The 21,241-nt window shown below is 39.0% G+C and overlaps 1 protein-coding gene across 1 annotated transcript; it reads right to left on the reverse strand.

The window, feature by feature from the left end:
• Positions 1-340: 340 nt before the first annotated feature.
• Positions 341-21,223, reverse strand: CHP1 (calcineurin like EF-hand protein 1). Its single transcript, XM_054067644.1, has 7 exons — positions 21,001-21,223; positions 15,874-15,946; positions 8,557-8,637; positions 7,175-7,302; positions 6,268-6,329; positions 5,129-5,251; positions 341-3,847 (listed from the first exon to the last, which is right to left on the reverse strand). The coding sequence occupies exons 1-7, from the start codon at positions 21,065-21,067 to the stop codon at positions 3,794-3,796; spliced, it is 588 nt and encodes a 195-aa protein (XP_053923619.1). The 5' UTR covers positions 21,068-21,223; the 3' UTR covers positions 341-3,793.
• Positions 21,224-21,241: the final 18 nt, after the last annotated feature.

A 21,241-nucleotide genomic window follows, 5' to 3' on the forward strand; every position in this document is an offset into this window, starting at 1 on the left:
AACCAGACTTTCACCTTCACAGATAACCTGTGTTCTCTACGCTTGCTTTCTACAAGCAATCAGGTACACTAAAACTATTACTTCTGCAAAGACCTGCTTATATAGTATAGCTTACTGCTGAACAACTTTAAACTTAACATAAATTCAAGATCTCAGTCCTGCAAAATTGTGTGCCACCTTTTAAGTTGCACATTAAATATGTGCATTTCAGAACTGTGAACAAGTTACTCAGCTGCGTAAAGCCCATGGAAGCCAAACAGCAAAGCTGAAATCTATTTTTTTTTATTGCAGGAAGGTTAGTTGGATTTTGTTCTGGCTGTGGGGGGGTTGCTATGCACCTGTTAAGAGTATTTGTGTTCACGAAAGCACATTAGCAAAAAATACCCAATTTCTGAGGCAGAGGCTTATCAGGACAGACAAACTGACATTGGTATTAGCATACCCTTTGATTAGAACAACACACTACTGCTATGGGGAAAAGAAGCCTGGTTTGGAAACATGGAGATGTGTTAATGTCATGTTGTTATAGAATCCATAGTGCAGTACAATTGCTTGTCATCTTCTGGAGCTTATGTTTTGCACAAGCTCCCTCTACTCTCAGCAGAAAGGAGGATTATTAATGTACTGAAAACAAGCTCAATTCAAAAAGCTTGATCTGTAAGGCCTGCTAGCACTGTTTTATTGGTATTCAACAACTGGAAAAGTCAATAGTCAGTTACCATACAGTGATAGTTCTGGGGTTGGTTTTTTTTTTTCATATAGTGGAAGGTTTATTTATGGATTGATAAATACAATATCCAGTCTTACTGGGACAATAAGGCACAACTGTAGGATACAAATATAGAGCCAGCTAAGAGCAACATCTACTTTCAAGCAGATCACAAAGCCTACACACTTTTTTACTTTTCAATTTGTTAACATCCCTATTTTACAAGACATGGTCCTAAAACTGTAGTTTTTCATATAGAGCAGAGGTTTTTTACTCTTCATTCTGAAATTGTGCTGCACTGTGCAAAACAATGAAGTGCAACATTTCACTTTTAAATTAAGGAATTGCAAACAAATAAAATCCTTCAGAGACTTGCACATTATTCTTTAACACAAGTGATGATTAAAGGAACTGAGAAAAAAAGGAAATGCACATTTGAGGATAGTTTGAGACTGGCAAGTGTTTCTAGAAATGTTAACACATGACAGAGAAGCAGTTATAACACTGATTCTTCAATAAAGAAGCTCCCAAAGATTTTTTTTGTTTTATTGGAAGGACTATAGGATGCTCCAGCTGAACTAGATGAGGTCTGCCAACCTAGCCACAGAAAACTGTTACTATTGAACCCTCAATTTTCATCTCTTGAACTTACCAGAATTATATTAATAGTAATAATCTTATACTTGCAAAGAGGCTTGTGTAGAAACATCCTGAAATGTTTGGCATAACGCGTACTTCCCCCAAATTATACTTCTATGCTAGAGCTTTCATAAATACAACTACCACCCTCAACATGAGCAGACCAGGACTTCCATACTGGAAAATATAAATAATTGATTATCCAGACCATTATGACTTAAGAGAAAAAAGTCAGTACCATGTTTCATGACACTGCTACCATCACTAGCATCACTAGTTTTCTTCCATCACATACATGGGTAAAACAAGTTCACACCTTCAGAGGCAAAACCACTTGGATGAGCAGAGAGATCCTAGAACAAAGCAACCTGGAGAGGGCACTTCATGGTCCATTGTCTGTCAAGCCTGCAAGCAACTCAAAGAAACAAGTTCCTGCATCTGCTACTGGAACAGTAATTGACTTTGTGCAGAATTCCTATTACTTTTAAGGACACCAGAGCCTGTCTCCACCACAGGTTCTCTTATTGTCCCTGTGAATTAATCCCACAAAGAATAAAAATGTATTCACAGCACTGTAAAGGAATATGAAAAATTATGGATAACAGCTGGGGGCGACAAAAATAAGATACCATCCATATGGGATCCGAGATCTGTAATGCAAATTTCTGAGATAACATCAGGAGAGAACCCAACCTCGGAATGGGAAGTATCCACTCCCAAAACCATTTTTCCGAGGCCTAGTGATTGGAGAAAAAGTGAATTCGTTAATTGGACAAAGTTAGGATCCCAGGGAATTGGAATTAAGAATTTTGAAAATAAAATTAGCAATGATTGGATTGTAAATTATAAGGGCATTCCCCATAGAAAATTACTAACAGTGCTGCAATTACGGGCAAACGTATACCCCAACAGGGAATTCCTGTCTACGGGGAGGCATGAAGCCCAGATTAAGACCTGCAGACCGAATCCTGCGCCCATATAATTGGTTACTGTCCGAGGGTGCAGGAAGCAAGAATAAAACGACATAATATTGCTTGTAATATCATAGCAGAAGAAGCCAAAAAGAAAAATTGGAAAATTTTCATTGAACCTTTGATTAGGAATGATAATAATGAGCTTTTTAAACCAGATATGATTATTGTTAAAGACAAGGCTGCGATAGTGATTGATGTCACCATTCAATATGAAAGCACTCTTTAACATTAAAAGAAGCAGCCGTAGAAAAAGTTCAGAAATATGAACATTTAAGAGATCAAATTATAAATTTAACGGGTGCTTTGTCTGTAAAATTTTTTGGCTTCCCCCCGGGTGCGAGGGGTAAATGGTACGATGGTAACAGTGAGGTATTGTTAGACATTGGACTCTCTCAGTCCCGTATTAACAAAACTGCGATAAGACTATCAAATTTGGCTCTGTTCTCATCTGTTGATATTGTCCACATCTTTTCAAGCTCAGCTGCCACAGGCGTTACTTGAATTTTAATTTTTTGCACATGAATTTTCATTTTTGGTTTTAATTGTTTGTTTTATAGTGAAGTTGTTGGTTTTAATTTATTGTTGGTTTTATGTTTGTTATTAAATATATGTTACTGTTGATATTATGTTTGTCTTTTAGTCTTTGGTTTTAATAGTTATTTATTGTATGTTTTTATGTTTTTCAGATTTAATAAATATCAACAGTATGGTATACAGTGCTGGAATCTCGTGATGATTACTAAAACATGACGTCGTCACTTCGGACATGACGATAGATGGACGAGCCATCTTTCCTTAACTCGGAAAAGGGACACATCTCTGTATGTGTTCGTAAATAGCCAGCCATGTATTCACAGCACTCTAGGCTACCATCATACATTCTGTGCTAGTTGCCCAACAAAGCTACAGAGATTGAGAAGTCCACAAGTAAAAGGCAGATTTGGAAGTAGAGAAAAAACCAATCTGCATGTAAAGACCCAAAGAGGAAATGAAAAAAAAGGCAGCTGTAATGTGGTGTTGCTACTGGAAGCAAAAGTGAACTATCATCACTGCACCTAGTATTTGAATAGATGCTTTTCTCCAAACTCTTTCAGAGGGCACTTCCGTGGCATGCTCCTGTTTTTCCATTCTCAGATTCAGAGCTCAGAAGAATCAGTTTGTAGATTAAACAGCAGTACACAAGAACAGACATTTTTGCTGAAAAGGTAGTGCAGAAGTAGACAAGGGAGAAAGGGTAAAAAAACTGGAAGCAAGACCTTAAAAAAACAACACTCCTTTCCAAGGTGCATGGCAGCCATTTCCCTTTGTTCCTGATGCACAGGGAATGTTCACATTGATAAAATAAATCAGGGAGAGGTTGGAGATGTATTGTATATGCACCAGTAGCAACACTCTGGGGGAGGGTGCTAAGGAGAAAATGAAGTTCTATTTATTATATAGCAGGAGTAGAAAGGAACAGGCTCTCCATCCATCAGTGAAGGAATCGAATGCTCATTTTCTGCTCTACATCCACCTTCTCCAAAACCTGCAATAAAATTCAGAAACAGCTACTTAAGTTACTGTACATCTCTCCTACAAGGTTTCTTACACTAGTACACAGGAAATGGGCAGGAACATGGGACATCTTCAATTTGGCATGCCAGTCTTTCATCTAGAGACTATTTTTCATTCTGGACTAAGATCATTCCAAGGAAGGAAAACTGCAGCTGTTAAAGCTTGAAGGCAGCTGTCAGCCCAAATGTAAACAACGCAGTTTCCATCTGCCAACAACCCAGAAGTGCTTGGGCACACAAAATTGGATTGCATGTGAACACATGGCCAGGAAACAAAAGGGAGAATTGAGCAGAGGAAGGCACATGAGCAGTCACTGAAGAGCCAAAATCAAGACCACAGCATCACTAATACAGATCACCATAAAACTAAGCTGGCAACTTCACTCACTGAATTGCTATTAACACTGAGGTAATGAAGACACTAGTCTGCTCCAGGCAGCAGGCTTCAGTATTCCAAGATCAGAGTAATTTAAGTTTGAAGAGACCTCTGGAGATCTTTCAGTCCAACTCCCTCAACTTCTGCTTAAAGCAGGTCCAGCTAAATCAGGGCCTTCTCCGGTTAAGTTTTAAATATCTCCAAGGAAGCAAGCTCTACATCTTCAGCATCCATGATCACCATCTCAGTAACAAGCTTTCCTTGCAGCTAACCAGAATTTCCCCATGCTGCAAATTGTTTCTGTTGCCTCTTGTCCAATCTTTGTCCACCTCCACGATGAGTCTGGTTCCTCCTATTAATGCCATCCCATGGGCAGCTGAAGTTGTCAGCTATAGGACAACTTTCTCCTATGACTATATAATGGATCCTTACCATTACCAATTTCTGACTAATGAAAATATGTAATTCAAAGGACCAGAGCCAGGAACTTGAATACTGAACATTAGTTGTGTTGTCAATGGATAAAACCCACAAGACTGACCAGCACAATTAGAGCAGAATTACATTGTCATAACAGTGCTAGTCAGGCTACTTACATAGAAAGAAGTAGTTGCAAAAGAAATGAAAATTCTGCTGTTTGTTCATTGCTGTAGCTTATGTAAGAGTATGAAGAATCATATGGACTAATTACCAGTACCCTGACGGTATAAGAAAAATGTCCTGATTAAAGAAGGAAAGAGCTAGAAGGCTTGCTTTGCCCAAATACAGGCAGGACTATTTTTCTGAACAAGTTCCTCTGTTTCCATTTGCATTTAAGTCTGAATAACATGCCCATCAGCAAGTAGTTTCATTTACTCATTAAAAATAATTTACCAACCTTTACAAACTCTGCAAAGGAGATGGCGCTATCCCCATCTTGATCAGCTTCCTGGATTGTCCTGTCAGCAATGCTGCCCAGCTGCTCATCTGAAATGTTTACACCAACCATCATCCGTAATACCTGTAACAGAGAACTCTCTAGATCACATAGGGTATTTCTAATGAGAAGCAGAATTATTTACATAGGAACCGAAGCATTCTTAGTGCTGTTTTTCTCACATGTACTGTCAAAATCCCACACAAGAACACCCCTGGAGGATTTCAATGGAAGCAGTTCCTAGGCAGGTTTCTATTTGTCCTTTGTACATCAAGGCTTTCAGGAAACAGAGCTTCCTTTTGTAGCCACCTCTCAAAGAGCCCTGCTTTTTCTCTAGGCAGCAGGAAAAGGTAGAAAGATGAGAAACCTTTTGGAACAAAGGTTTGCTCCAATGCTTTTTTTATTCCCCCCCCAAAAAAAAACACACAAAAACTTGATTGAATCTCTGCTGTTTAAGGTAAGTTGCCTACAGGAATTCTGTTAAGTATGTGGTCAAATGATAACTCTCTAGAGTTAGTAAAGCATTTTCTGTGAAGATAGAAGAAGGAATTTCAGTCAAAAGCAAATTCTTGTCCTACATCATGAATCACAAATTGCCACATCTATTTCACAGGATTAGCAGTATGCAATTACTCCTAGTGCAAGCATAGTTTCATAGAGCATCTTCAGCACTGATCAACTGATCACCTTTGCTGCAGTTTCAAGAAATTTCCTTCCATTGAGAGGATGCACAGAGGATCATGCAAACAACCTAATCCACCTCAAGGATTGTCTAAATCACCTTTGAGAGTTATAGAAGTAGTTCTTAAAGGGCTTGGTGTATTTGCTGGATATTTAAGTAAAACTTCCAGTAGAATCTGATTAATAGTCTGGTTTAAACTTGAAGCTAGCATTCCCAGTCTGATGCTGAAAAGCTTGGGCTACCAAATGAGGTCAAAATCTCATACCATATCTAAAACTTTAAACCAGAGATAAGCAATTAGCTGAATTCCTTCAAGCAGTTCTTTTGAAAAGACTGTTTTAAGTCCCCTCTTAATTCTAAATGGGGGAAGTCACACAGGTCATGATGGAATCACTCAAAGCAGCCCTGTGCTATTTACCTGAAGAAGTTCATCCCTGGAGATCTTGTCATCTTTATCTAGATCATATAACCGAAAAGCAACTACAGGGTAGAAAAGAATAAGTAGCTTAATTCAAGTGCCATTATTTTTCTTCATAACAATACATTTACATAAAGTAGGTATTTATAAATATTTATCTAATATAATTAGCTTAATATTTTAATTCACATTCAGTTCCATAAAGTGTTATTATCACATGCAGGAAAAAAATTATTGCCAAGAACTGAAAAAGATCTTAACTCAGCACAAGTACTTTCAGAAGCACTCTGCTTGCAGAGGTTATTTCATCAAAGCCCCAAGTCATGAAAGCAGTATTACCAGTAAGAAACATTTAATACTTCAGAGCCAACCATTTTTACATTACCATTCATTCTCTTTGACTGTATCCTGGATGAGATATGACAGATTTTAAGTGCTCTGAGGACTGTTGTCAGCCTTGATTAGTGAGCAAGAGCATTCTGCTAATACTGAGTATTTGGACTTCTGCCTACAAGGTAGTACTCAGCTGAAGGTAATGAAAAAAGCACTGTATTTTATGGAAGACTGGATAAAGAAGCAGAAAAGCCCGTTCACGTATGGTATGTGGCATCTAACTCTGAAATAGATTTGGATGCAGACCACTTTGAAACACTTCCATTATGACATTTGAAAAAGCATCACATTAATCAAGATTCAACCAATTCCACCAAATTTCAATACAAGAATACCTAAATTGTTGACATTCTGAACAGATAAGCTTGTAAGTTAATTTAAAAAAGAAAGTCAGGTATTACAGGATATCATTCAGAGGGAACAACTGTACAGAAGACCAAGCCACCTTACTCCCTTCCCAGAAAAAAAAAAAAAGAAAAACACTGCTTCTACAGAAAAGGTTCACATGTCTTACAGTGGAGTTTGTTACTTCGGCTGTTGAGTGGTTCTGGTCCATTCTGGTCTTTGCTCTTTTCATTATCTTCTATGGGTCGGAAGTGAGCTAGTGTCCTCATGAAACCACGGAAATTCACCTGGTCCTCTCTGTGTAAGCATTTCACCAGGTCAGTTTTACTACAGCTTATACAGGTTATTTCAGTAATTAAGAGCATGAATGTCTACAGCAGCAAGACTATGCAGACTCTTCCATTCCCACCTCCCCACTTTGACTGCCTATGCTCAAACGCAGCTCTGACACAGTGCAGTTGCAACTGGGATCATGCTGTTATGAAGTATGACATGTAAAAAAAAAAAGCTGTGAGAAGTCTTGTTGAGGGCTCTCCTACCCCTAGCCTGCAAGCTCTATTGAAGCTCAAGCCCTTACCCTTGGCCCTTGCCTGAGCTAGCCTGCACCTATGCCCAAGTCTGGCAATATATCTTGCTGATCTGGATCCCTATTCCCCAGACAGACACACAAGACTTGCTTCACCACTGTCAACTTGCCTGGCAACAACAGGACTGTTGGCTGACAGGACAACAGCCACCAGACCTGCTCTACTTTTCTTGTTCAGGTGCTGCACCCCTCGTCAGTGAGTACATCGCCCTGGCCACCTTTGCTGTCACCCCTGCCTCTTGCTCATGGGGCAGCTATCACTCACCACTCCCTGAAAAACAACTCCTCTCTAGAGGTGAGCTATGTAAGTACTTCCCAGGACTCCTGCTTTCTATCCAGGAAACCCTGTCTGGATTTTCTGATCAAGTCAATAAATATCAGCTACTGCCAATCTTCAATCAGTAATGACAAATGCGTTCAAAAACATCAGCAGATTCCACAGAATGGTCTAGAGAGATATAATGAAGGGAGACAGTACTGCAAATTTGATCACCTCTATGGATTTACATTACAAACGCCATAAGTTGTCTTAAATGCAATAAACTAAGAACAAAGGGAAAAGCTGACCTAATAAAGGTACCCTTAGAGGCTAAAAGGCAAACCACAAGACTAAATTAGTTAATTGCAATACTACTTAGCATAAAATAGCATTACTACAATTTTGCTTTAAGCACCAAAGTCCATACACGCCCTTGACTTCCTTTAGAAGCATCCAGCAACATAGCAAGAGGAGTTGAAAACTGTGACATGAAGCCCACGTTTGTCAGTGAATAAAGCACACAAACCTGTAAATTTCTCATTCCACAATGAAAACATGCTGAGGAAACAATGTACACACATTTCATGACAAGCTTGAGGTGTTCCTGTATTAGGAAATTCCGATTCTGTGTTTCAATTGTCAGCATTAAACTTGTATCAAAACTTCTGACAAACTACAGACTCAAATTCAATCCACTGGAACTCACCCTTCTGGAAAGAAGGCATTGATAATTCTGTCTCCCAGTGGATTGATGGCAAGCTCTGGTATACGCTGGAAGTCTTCCCGGCTAAGTAAAACAAGAACATGAGAAGTCTGCATAATGCTGAAGTCAGAGGAGAAAAGTTGCTTAAGATGAATTTATAGTAAAATATCCTTTTGCTTCTGTTCCTGCAGGAAGAAACATGATGGTTTTTAAACTAACTCTTTAAATCATGTTTTCTTTATGACTAACAGTATAAAACAAAGCAAAAGACAATGCCAAGAACATATTACATTACAGACTAGCAGTGTTCATTTATCAAGTTAACAGCACTTCTCAGATGCTAACATTGCACTAGAAACCCTCCTCCAATGATGCCAACTACTTTTCGATTTAAGGAAAGCCTCTGAAATGGCTTTGTAGCCAAATACGGCTTCAAAATAAAAATGAACTTTTTTTTAATAATTATTTTGGTACCAAATCATTTGAGTTGGCAAGATTTTTTCCACTACCCCATTCCAGATTCTGGGACAACACCATACTCCTCCAAACGTAACACAGGTGAACTGCATATTCTAAAGTCTTTGTTTAATACAACTTTGTATCTTATAAATACCAAATTTCAGACTATTTTAGCTTCAAGCAAGCAGCCCCCCTATAGTAGTAAATTTAGCCTTTGACAGGTGCCTGTACACCAGATATAACTTCACCAGTACATTACAAATACTGCTCTTGCCAGCCATTCTCCTTTCTGCTCATTATTACATGCATACAGTATACGATCAGCATAGCTATCCTCACATTGCTATAGCTTTTTCTGACCTGGAAGACCTCATGAGTTGTACTGATGTAAACACTTTAGATCAGTATGACAAGAACATAGGGTTCATTATTTTATTAGAATTGCACTAATAACTATTCTTTCAACCTAACAATGTCACTGATAGTAAAGCAGGATAATCTTGGTGTGTTCGAGGCAGACACCAAGTGTGTCTTAGTGACTACTGCAGTCAACGGGTCTGGTTTTAGTTTTTTGGGAGGTTTGGTTCCACCCAACACATTACAGAGCACAAGCACAGCAGTTTATCAGTAAGTAAAAGATGCACTCCATAACCATTTAGATTTTAAATTGCTAAGATAACAGCAATGGGTTAAAGCTGTAAAAAAAAAAAAATGTTCTGTATGGATGCCTAACTTGACATTTCCTGCCCAGCCTCCTGAAATACTGACAATTCTTTTCAAGTCAAATCCAGCCCTGCTGGTTTTGAAGTTTAGTCAAAGTCTCAAATTTCAGTACTAAACGTATGCTCACTAAATGTATCAGAAACGAGGTTTGATTTGTGATGTCATTACACCAAAAAACTGGCAGAGTGGAGTAAAGACAAACAGGTTTTGAGGTTATTTAAGTACACTGGCCTTTTATAATTGGCTATCCTTAGTAGTAGTCTAGCCTAGGAAAGGCACAGAAGCACAACATTCTAGTTCTAAACACATTCTAAAGCACTCCTTGTACAGTCACACCAAAGCACTGTAAGAGTCCGAGTTACATTTGTAACAACATGGTTCAACTGTTTGACCTTCTAATAGAAGGACTTGACCATATTTTTAAGGTACCCCAGCAAACTTCTACTCCAACCAGGTTTGAATTATTTTTAATAGGCAAAGTTAACATTTGTATAACATGACCAGCTTGTTACCAGACCCTTCAGGACTGCTGCATTTTAAGCTATAGCTGAAGGGCAAAGTATGCATTAGTGATTTAGGCAGCAGACGCAGTCATGTGGAAAATGTCCTAGTAACAAAGTTTTAACAACATGCCTTCATTGTCAATGCTAACATTTACTACTTAAAAGCAGCAACTGCCCTCTCTTCCATTTAGAGCAAAATCCTAATGCTTCAGGTTTTTTTTTACTTGCCCATCATTATTTCTTAGTATTAAGTCTCAATTTATACTCAGCATTTCAGTCTCCAGCTGTTCTGCTTTCTAACAGGAGATCAACAATTAACCATAAATAACTCCCCAGGTTTCAAATCTATTTGTTCTGTCATTATCAGGATTGCAGCAGACCATTTTTGCTTATTAAAAGCACATTACCAAGTCAATGTTCTAATTGAAATAGCTGTAACAGCCATAAAAGTAAATAAACACATGATGCAAGTTATTCTCTCCTTCATAAACTAAGGCTTCCTGAAGTCATTAGCAACTGACTTCACCTGGCTGAGGCTGGAGCTCACAGGAAATCTGATGCCTCCTACTTCTGTGCCCATGTGCCATAGCAACATGACTCTTCAACATACCTTTCCAGCTACCTGGCATCTATTAAATCCTGGCTTAAACATAACATACAAAGCAACCTTTAACCACAAGTTAACATTATGGAGGCTAACCATTTAATACACACGCCAGCGCATTCACACTTTGCAGCAAGGGACTTGTAGATTCTAAGCTAGACAAGTATTTCCAAGCCACATAGCAGATCCCTGCCATAAAGGTGGCTCTGCCTTACCCCAAAGTCTGCAATAAACCTACTAGACCCTTTTCCTCCATTATTTCTGGTTGTTCATCTTTCTTTTACTTCTAGATAGTAGCAGAATACCATTTCCTCAACAGGGAGGAGGAAGGTAGGGCTAACTAGAGCTAAGGGAAAGTAAAACAATATAGAGAAAAAAACATATGCAAAACAGAAGTGATAGAGGAAAGGAAAAATGTCCAGAGGATACAGGTAGCAAGAAATTCCCTTGAAAAAGGGAAATAATTAGAAGAAATGTGTATCATGCAATATGGCCAAACAGACTTAACAGGTTACTACTACTCCCTTCCCTAATATTAGCTTTGTCATTCAAATCTTCTGGTGTATCTTACTAACCCCAAAAGTTATCCACCTTCCTCCAAGTTATCTTTAATTAGCAACTTGAAGCAGTTAAAAAAAAAATCTAACAGCACCACAGCTGACAGAGGTGCTGGAAGCCCTGAAAAATGATGTGGAAAGAGGATGGACAGACTCCTCTTTCACAGCTGTGTTAGCCATCTAGCTTCATCCCTACACAGCTCTAAAAACTCACTTAACTATTGGAGGAATAATTGGTTTATAAACATTAGGCCAAAAAGTACTCTAAATATGAAGGTAATAATTAGATTGGGGAGGGGAAGCAGTGTGAATAAAGCATGGTCAAGTATGGAAGTATTGACTGCTCTAGCACACTATCACTCTCCAATCCAAACCCATTCCTGCCTGTCTTGTTTGTTTTAGATAAAGCTAAATCCTTTGCATTTTCTTAAGCAAAGGTAAAAAATTCCACATTGAGAGCTAGTTTATGTTTTACTTTGAATTCTTGCATTATCAGTTTGAATTAATAAACTCTTCTAGATTGACATGATTCAATTCACTGACAAAGATTAATAGATGGCCTGATGAGCTCTTGTTAGTCTTCCTTCAGGCCCAGAGACATTCTGAAGTTCTTCAGGAAACACCATCTTGTGAAACAAACAGGTCAGCATGTCTATTCTCCTCATGTATCAGCATTCCAAATATTCATCCTGCCTTCCTTCTTCCACTCTCACCAGGCTACACCAATTGCTGTACAGCAAGACATACTTCTGAAGTGCTTAACCTGTCATTTCCCCTGTACAGAAAAAACCTACCATAAGTGGGAGGCTCCATGCAAAAGCTACACTCAAAAGTAGCAGTTTAGACAAGCATCTCCTTTTTATAGCTCTATTTGTATCTGTCTAGAACTACTTACTAGTAGATAAGTTTTGAGGCAGATGTATTCTTGTGTAGTGTACACTTCAGTACCAGCCTAACAAGGAGACTCACTGAAGCAAGCACATACTTATCCTAGCCAGACTTCAGTTTCCCCATCTTGGAAATCAGAATGTAAAGACGACATACACACACTGGTTTAGGATGCAGGCATAACAAATGTTTCAGATTTCACAATTTAGATATAGCTACAGACACCCAAGGGCATCAACCTTTTGTTTTGGCAACTCAGCATGTCACAATATTGAAATCAAAGTTCACAAAAGAATTTTTAAAGGAATTGGCTTTTACAACCTAGTTTCATTCAGATAGTGCAAGTCTGAAGGAGCTTACTCACAATTTTCCTTAAGAAAAGTGAAGCTAAGGAAAAATATATTTTTCTATACTTCTAAAGAATTTAAGGGTTAATCAGTATCTATGGCTGTAAGTCATTTGGGGTGGTGGAAATGTGGAAGCCAAAACAAGGCACATGAAGTTTTGTCTCCATCAATACCCTTCTCTTACATCTCATTTATGTAACTCTAAAACCAAACTATCTTGAAACTACACAGAGGTACACTGGAGAGAAACATCTGGTTAGCAAAGATTCCAGCTTTGGATTATGGTTTTAGAACAAGCTACCTACCTCCTCTAACTACCAGGACTAATCATTATCTATCAGATCTTCTGTACAAAGTGCTCTACCTTACCTATTTTTAGTACATAGATAAGGACCACAGCTTTTTTTCTTAAAAAGTATGGTTGGTACACATTTAAATATTTATTTCATGCAATAAGGAACTGCCTAACTCCTTTACTGGATCACAGTTACATGAGCGATTTCTGTCACATCCCATTTGTAAGTCAAAGGTATAAGTCATCCTTAAGGAAACAATCACCCTTGCTCACAGGAAACAAACAGGAGATATGCCTTCTGGAACTGGTTGGCAGCAGTCAGTGATAACTTCATTGCACTTGTCTCAAAGTAGCATGCTCTTTGATTAGTATTTTAGAAGCCAACACTTATGACCTTTCAAGCTTCAGTTCTTACTCCCTCCTCATTGTTTTTTCTCAGGAAGTACTTTTCCAGTACTTAAACTTTATGGTTTCCACATATTGTGGGTGCAAGGAGAGGCTTCAAAACTTGAATGCCACTCTTAAGCCAGCCACATCCGGGAGCAAGGCTATGCTTAGAGGCCAGGACCGCAAGTTAATGGATCACAATTTGCACAGTTGCTGGGACTTTCCAAATGAACTTCATTTCCCTTCCAAGTACTATAAGACTACTGACAAAGTAATCTTACTGAAAGTCAAACTCCTTCTGGTACATTACACTATGAAACCAAGCATTGTGCAACAGACATTCATAGCATATTTAATTAATTACTCCTCTTACAGAAACTGAGTACAATCACTTTGAAGTTTGTATAAACTTTATGGACTTGATAGGTGAATTTAAAGTTGGAGGGAATTACTGAGGAAGAACATGTTCTAGGTTCAAATTGTGTAAGACTATATTCACCTATATTCATCAGTGAAGACTGAACCCACATGCAAAGTTTGAAGAGGCTGTTAGTGTTGTGTTTATTCAAGTAATTTGAGACACTAGTATTAACCTTACCTGCAATATCATGAGCTGATCTGTCACAATTGCCAATTAGGCAATACTACAATTTATGTTACATTGCCTTCAGTGACAGAGTGGGCTTAAGAAGTTCCTGCCCATCCCATCCCAACTCAACTGTCTCCACACCCACAATTCATTTTGTCATCCCTTCAGCTATGCAAGTCCAGATATTTGCAGTACAGTCACAGTCCAAGTCACTGAAGTCAGTCAGCCTAAAAATATCTATACAAACCAAAAGGGAAGGGAGAGTATTTTTAACCAAAATAAGCACTCAGTAGTACTGTTTACAGTACAACTCCACAACCAATTACTTAAATGTTAACTGAGAAGTCAGCAATTTGTGGCAACAGAAGGAACAGCCTATTTCCCTCAGAACAGGAAACAGCAGTAAGCCAGCAGTAATACCAAAGACTATCCTACAACTTGTCACCTTCATCTACTAAGCAGTGATTCTCCCTCTATAGGCATGTTGGATTATAGGTAGGTCTAGCTTTTATAGGTTCATAGTGCATCATACAGTCACATTTCGCAAGGTCATATACAAAATACCAGGTGATCCCTGAATGTTTACTGGGTTTGACTGGGATGGAGTTGCAATGAAAAAATTAGCACCATACCAGCCAGACTCCATATACTATGCTACAAAAGGTTTCTTTTCCCTTCCTACTCCCTCCTGTGCATTCTCTCCAGCTTCCTTGTGCACTGGTTCTGATGTATGCAGCTACATGGCGAATTGGAAAAAATCCACCTGCAAATGGATGATATTCCTTTTTTGTTGTTTTGCCTGGCAAATTCTCAAATCTGTAGGTTAGTTTCCAAAGATGAGCCTTGAGTATCAGCATCAACACAAAGGCAACAGATTCAGTGGCAGTACGGTCTCAGATTAACTCTGTTGGTCTCAAAATTACATTCCCAGTGCAATCATGAACAGCTCTTACTTGTCCTGTTTCCATAACATTGCTGTGATCTGCAGGCCACATCAAAAAAGACTACACAGTTTAATACAATCAGAATTCCCAATTAGTTCAGTAAATAAAGAGCAAATCAATACCAATAGGCAATACAATAACCAGAGTGGGGAAGGCTAGAGAACAAAGACAACAGGCAGGGACATATCTTAACAGGCGATCATCCCACTAGTTTCCCTTTCAGTTGAGAATACTCTTTTCAGCAGACTCAGTCCATCAAAATGAAAAATGTTTAGCAGATTAAGTTTAATTCTCATCTTTAATTCTCTTTAATTCTGCAAGAAACCAGTCCACTTCTGTAGTTTTATAAATTGTATACAGAAGACAAGCATCTTAGAGGTGTTGGAATATCCTGCACTAATACTTTAAAGAATAGAATGTGCATTTGTTTAGTCACAGTGATTGACTTGGTGCCAGCTCTTTCTTTCATTTCTTTCTGAAATACTAATAGACATGAGTGTCCAACAAGAGGTGCAAAGTTCAGAACACTAAAGGGCTTTCAGATCAAACTAATGTTAAAAGACAGTGGGTATCAGAAACAACTAAGAGCCCATGCTCCCAAAAATGACTTTTTTTTACAAAAGCCAGGATGAAGAAAAAGTAGTGGAACCATTCTTGTAACTATTAGAAGCAACACAAAGAAAGGTAAGAAATAATCTAAAAACATGGTTCAACATTTCTGAACACTTGTTTAAAGAGCTTGAATACCAAATCTGACATTTATTCTATTAACTGCTACAAACCTTCAGCACAACAGTAAAGACAATTTGTATTTAGAGCACATCAGTTCAACAATAAGATTTCTCCCTCCTCTTCATAAGAGAATAAGCTTTAATGTCCGTATAAACAGTAGGTATGAAAGAACCTTTTCTAATAGCTTCACTGATTCACCAAATAAGGTAAATATGCAGGCATCCTGCAACAGCAAACCACCATTACAGATACGTGCCAATACAAGGATAGCTGAAGTGGTGATAATACCCACCTAAGAGTGCCATTTTCACCTTTGTCCAGGCTGGTGAAGCGACTGTACAAGCGGGTGATTTGACTGTGGGAGACTGAAAAAAAAAAAAGAAAGAATAAACCACACAAATTAGCATGTCAATGATTTCTCATAAGAACAGGCCTCATTACACTGAGCTACTCTATTGCCAGAAGCTGTGTTCAAAGAATATTACACAAGTTACATTGGAAGCAAACAGCAATCAGCAGTTTACAGACTTCTTGAGTTGTAAACTGCATCTTAATATTCAAGAACACATAAATAAGCCTGCTGTTCAAAAATTTGTCTAACACTGCTTTCTACCCATTTGTATTTTTTGTCTCCAGCATTCCTTGGTCATCTGATTCAGTAAATGGCAATTAAAGTGAAAAATATTTGATTCAGTTTCACTGTATTTCCCTTAATCCCTTTATAGCTAGAAATCTGGACAGAGCTTCCACCGATGACCTCTACATCATTCATGACACTGTAGGCCTCTGCTGAAGTAAGTTTCCTTCTCTTTTGCTAATCTCTATTCCTGTTGTCTTTTTCCATCTAAAGACAGAAAGCATACTCATTTTCCCTGCAGCTGGAAAGCAGTCAGAAAGCTTACACTTGATCACTTTTCTTCCTTTACAGGACTGCCTGACTCTAAACCATTTGTCCATTTTGGGATTCACTAAAATAATTTCCAGGCTTCTAGGGCATTAAGTTAAAAATCAAACAGCTTATTTCTAAAGAATATTGTGAGGGAGTTGGGACATAAAGCAAGCAGAAAGTTACTGCAGACTTTTTAAATCTGCAATTTGAAACAGGAATTCCAAAACCAGCTTAGCATCATGGTGTCAACATTGCCAAGATATTAGACAATCCATGATATTAGACATCTAGAGCTTTAGATTAGTCTGTGACAGGAGCGGGTTAGATCTATCTAGAATAACAATTCCTCTAACACTAAGACTGTTCTACAGAAGATCTTAGCTTTTCAGAGCCTCTTCAGTTGAGGCTAACAAATACATGAAGTAAGACTGGACTGAATCTCAGTGTTTTCTCAGAAAAGCTATAGTTTTCTGAAATGTTAAGACAGGACTTCGTGTCATTTTCAGATTCAATTGTTTTAAAAGCCTTCACCAGCACATGTACAATGCTTTTGTTACTTGTTAAAGCTTATTTGGGAACAGGTTGCACAGCAGTTGTCTGAGCTGTGGCAACCAAGGCAACTATTTTTTTTAATAAGGTTTATTCTTTCTGCAGGCTATTCGTTTAGGTTCAACTGTTCCTTCCTTTAGGGTGACCTGCCAACAACTGGTTGGGTTTCCCCTTCCTTGTCTCCTCGGCAACTCTCATTCTTTGCATAAGGTTAGGCAATTTGCTCAGTTCCATGTAAGGCAACTTCTCTACAATCAGACCAGGAACTCGCTCAATTTTAAGTTAAATAACACAGGCATAGAAAGCATGGACCAGTATTTTAAATACTTGGAATTTCTGATTTAGTGTTTTAGATATGATATGCAATAACAATGACTGATGATGAAAAAGATACTAGCCTGGAGTTAAATCTGATTGGAAACCCTGTACTCCTGGCTCCTTCAAGGAAAGAGAAGGTGATGAGAATTCTACTCGCCTATTATTTCCAAAGTAATGGCAATATTTTACTACTTTTAAAACATCTAGTATAGGATAAATAATGGCGCTACTGACAGAAGTTTGCTAACATCATATCAGATAAAAAGCATATCACAGCTGCATGACAAAGGAAGATGACTCAGGTCCACCACTGTACTCTTTCCCAATTCCCATTTTGATTCTCATCCCTCATGAAAGCTGCACCACTAGACACTTTCCAGAGCCTTCTTATGCAGAAGAAACAATCTGACATTCCCTGCTGACCACAGGGGAACCAGAATCAAGATCTGCAATTTAGGACTGCTTCTTAAAATCAAAGGTTGAAGTTTAGAGGTACCCGAAACACAGTTTTATCTATACTGCTATCACACTAAGGTCCTTCTAAAAACTGAAGTCAAAACCTCTAGAATAGTAGCTGTACTCTCTGCCCACTCAAGGGGTTGAAACTGGATGATTTTAAGGTCCCTTCCAAATCAAATCATTTAGAAATTTCTTGCAATTAGACAGTGAAAATTTTGCTAAAACATTAGCATAAACTCATAACCATGTATGCATGTAGTTAGAAAATTAAATATTCATCAGAAAATCCACCTGTTACCACTAAGCTTTTTTTTCTTCTAGCCTCTGATATGAGCATTAGTTTATTATTAATCCTTAGGTAGACTGGTTCAAAGGATGGGAACAAAGGGGTGTGAACAAGGTAGTTTGAATACTGTTACATTCCAATGGCTTTCTGAAGGTTTGCATCAGAATGCAAGCAACATCTTGGACCTCTCATCTGTTTCTTATAGCCATTACTGCAATACAAAAGCAATTAAGACTCCTTGAAGGTTTTTTCAATTTCAAAATTGTTGTATGCAAAGCAAACAATTTCCATACAGCATCAAATAACATTTAGAACTGTCAACTTCAGCAACTTAGCACTTGTTACTGAGAACCTGATGAAGATTTTCTGTCACTAGCAATCATATTGGGCCCATTATTCCCCAGTTCTTGTAAGCATTATCTTTGCAGATGTTTCTAAACTTCTTAAGAAGTGTTTTTCACCACAATATAAAACAATACAGAACTTTAATCCAAGCTTGTATTTCATTCAAGAGATTAAGCATCATTGTATAGCTTTTAAGTATGCTTCAAGTCCCCTAGAAGATACTTTTAAATTTATTCAGCTAAAGAACATTAACATGAGTGATAAACCACCTGTTAGTATCATCTGCTATTCAGTTTTCTGCTACCAAAAATTGAACAGGAAAAAAAAAATATAAAATTCCATAGCTGAATTCCATCAAATTGGTTAAATGTTAGCCCTTCATACTTAGTGCTAAGCCAGTCCTACAGTTACCCCAGATGAACTGAAGAAGTCATGTTGCACAGCATGGAGAACAAAAAAAGAATCCTTAGAAGCATGTACTAGAACATCAGTTCAAGATGGACATGTAGTACTGCCAAAGTGTTTCACATCCATGACAAACTCTTTAGTAGGTAAAGTATCATTAGCATCAAGTTTCTAAAACTACAGGATACTCTACTCAGGCACACTAACTTAGCATTCTCCCTGTGAACTTTGTTCCAGATAAACCAGTGTCTTGGGCTTGTTCTTTTCCCCACCTTGTACATTGCATGAGTATTTGCACCTGTATAAAGCATGTAACAATGCTAAGAGCTCAGTGGAATTTTCCATTTACCTAGAGAAGTACAAAAGGCAGAGGAAAATCAAATTCCTAGACTATGTTTACAGGCTGGCAAAATAAAAATGCGATAAAGGCAACGAGACACATTGTGATGACTTAAAGCAAGTATGAGTCAGAAGATTAGCAATGTTTGATTAACAAAGCAGTGTTACTTATAAAACTCAATAGTAAAAACATAGGAAAATGAACCAAAAATTAAGCCAAAACACTTAAACCTGCTGATCAGAACCTTAAGTTCCCCACTTTAAAAAGTACTGAGAGGCTAACTAGGGCTGCGTGATTTCATTGCTTAGAATGCCTATTTAGCCATCTTAATGGTATATATTTACCTATCACATAAGCAAAATTCTAACAATAAAACACCACTAACAAATTAAATATTGCCATGAAGAAAAAAGTAAAACCTTTTGGAAGAACATTCTGGGTTGATTTTTAAAGTATCTTCATATAAGTTGAGGCTACCTTTATTCTACAATATCTGTGACTAAAAAGGAAAAAAAAAACCAGCCCATAAGTCCTTGCTGGATAAACAGGCTTTGATATTCCTACTTGTTTATCACAGCCTTCCTGTAAAAGGTTCCCTTGACAGACGGAAAAAGGTTCATGGAGAATATGTTAACTCACTCAGCTGTCCACTACACTATCCAGTATGGTCTTAATTTTCTTCCGCGTCTTCCTTGGGGCCACTTATTTTCCTGACACAAAAGTACTACCACCTAAAATGAATATACGGTACCATTTGCATTGGAAAGAAAGCCAAGGGAAGCATTTTCAAATAGCAAGAACATACCAGTAAGCATAAGCAATAAACACTATCTCAGAAGACCTCGGTTACCTAAAGGAGGGAGGGGTGGCAAACAGTAAAGTCATACCTATAATACAACCTTCCCTCTCTGACTTGTTAGGAAGGCGCCCTCCATTTACTAACATTCAGTAGTTGTTCGGAGTTCTCAGATAGACAACCATTCTATCAGTCAAACACCACTGACTTGTACCTTTTCTAAGGTACTTTAGGTTTACAGAAAACAACCTCAAACACCATAGGGTAATATACCCTATACCACAGTCCAGCTTGAATAATGGTCTCGTTGACTACTGCAAGAATTTTCACTGGTCTTAGTTAACCATATCCAAATTCCTCAAAGTTACATTACTTCCTTTACGTTTTAAATGCCACGCAGCATTCATTCAGAATACCCTTAAAGGCAACTTTAGCGATAGCCAATAAAACAAATAACATTTGGGAACAAAATTACTATATAAGGAGAGCTTTTTCCAGCTAAAAATAGTTTCTGGAGAGAAACCCCAGCACAAAAAACAGGGATAGGCAACAGCTTCAAATCCAACGATCTCTCTCTGACCCACTACAACGCTACAGGAAGAGAGAGCACGGCTTCTCTCCCTTATCCCGAGCTTCGGGCCCCTTGTACCACAGAGAGGCCGGGAGCCAAGAGGGGGGACACCACGGGTCCGGCCAATAACGGGGAGGACACACGACACAGCAAGTCCAGCCAATAGAAAGGAGGGAGACACACACGACACAGCGGGTCCGGCCAGGGAAGGGGAGTGGACACCACACGGCCTGTCCAGCCAATGAAGTGGGGGCAATAGGGACGCACACACACAGGGGCACCAGCCAGTAAAGGACACACACACCACACGACACAGCGAGTCCGGCCAATAAAGGCGGGAGGAGACACACACAACACAGCGGCTCCGGGCAGTGGGGGACCCGGCGGTGTCGCGGAGGCCTCCTCGCGAAGCTAAGGCCTGGCGGCCGCTCCGGCTCCCTAACCCCCCGACCCCCACTCACATCCCGTCTCTTTCTTGATCTCCTCGATCTCCTCATCCCGCAGCAATGTGGACGCCCGGGAACCCATCGCCGAGCCTGAGAAGGTGAGGGGGGGGAGGTGAGGTGGGACGGCGCCTCGCGGCGCGGCGAAGGAGGAGAGGGACGGAGACTCACACCCAAGCACCGCTGCCTCAGCTACCAGTAGGCGCGCGCGCACCGGCTCTTATGGCAGTCCCGGCACCGCCCGCGCGCCACAGTGCAT

This window comes from Cuculus canorus, chromosome 5 (assembly GCF_017976375.1).
Source record: "Cuculus canorus isolate bCucCan1 chromosome 5, bCucCan1.pri, whole genome shotgun sequence".
Classification (NCBI taxonomy): domain Eukaryota; kingdom Metazoa; phylum Chordata; class Aves; order Cuculiformes; family Cuculidae; genus Cuculus; species Cuculus canorus.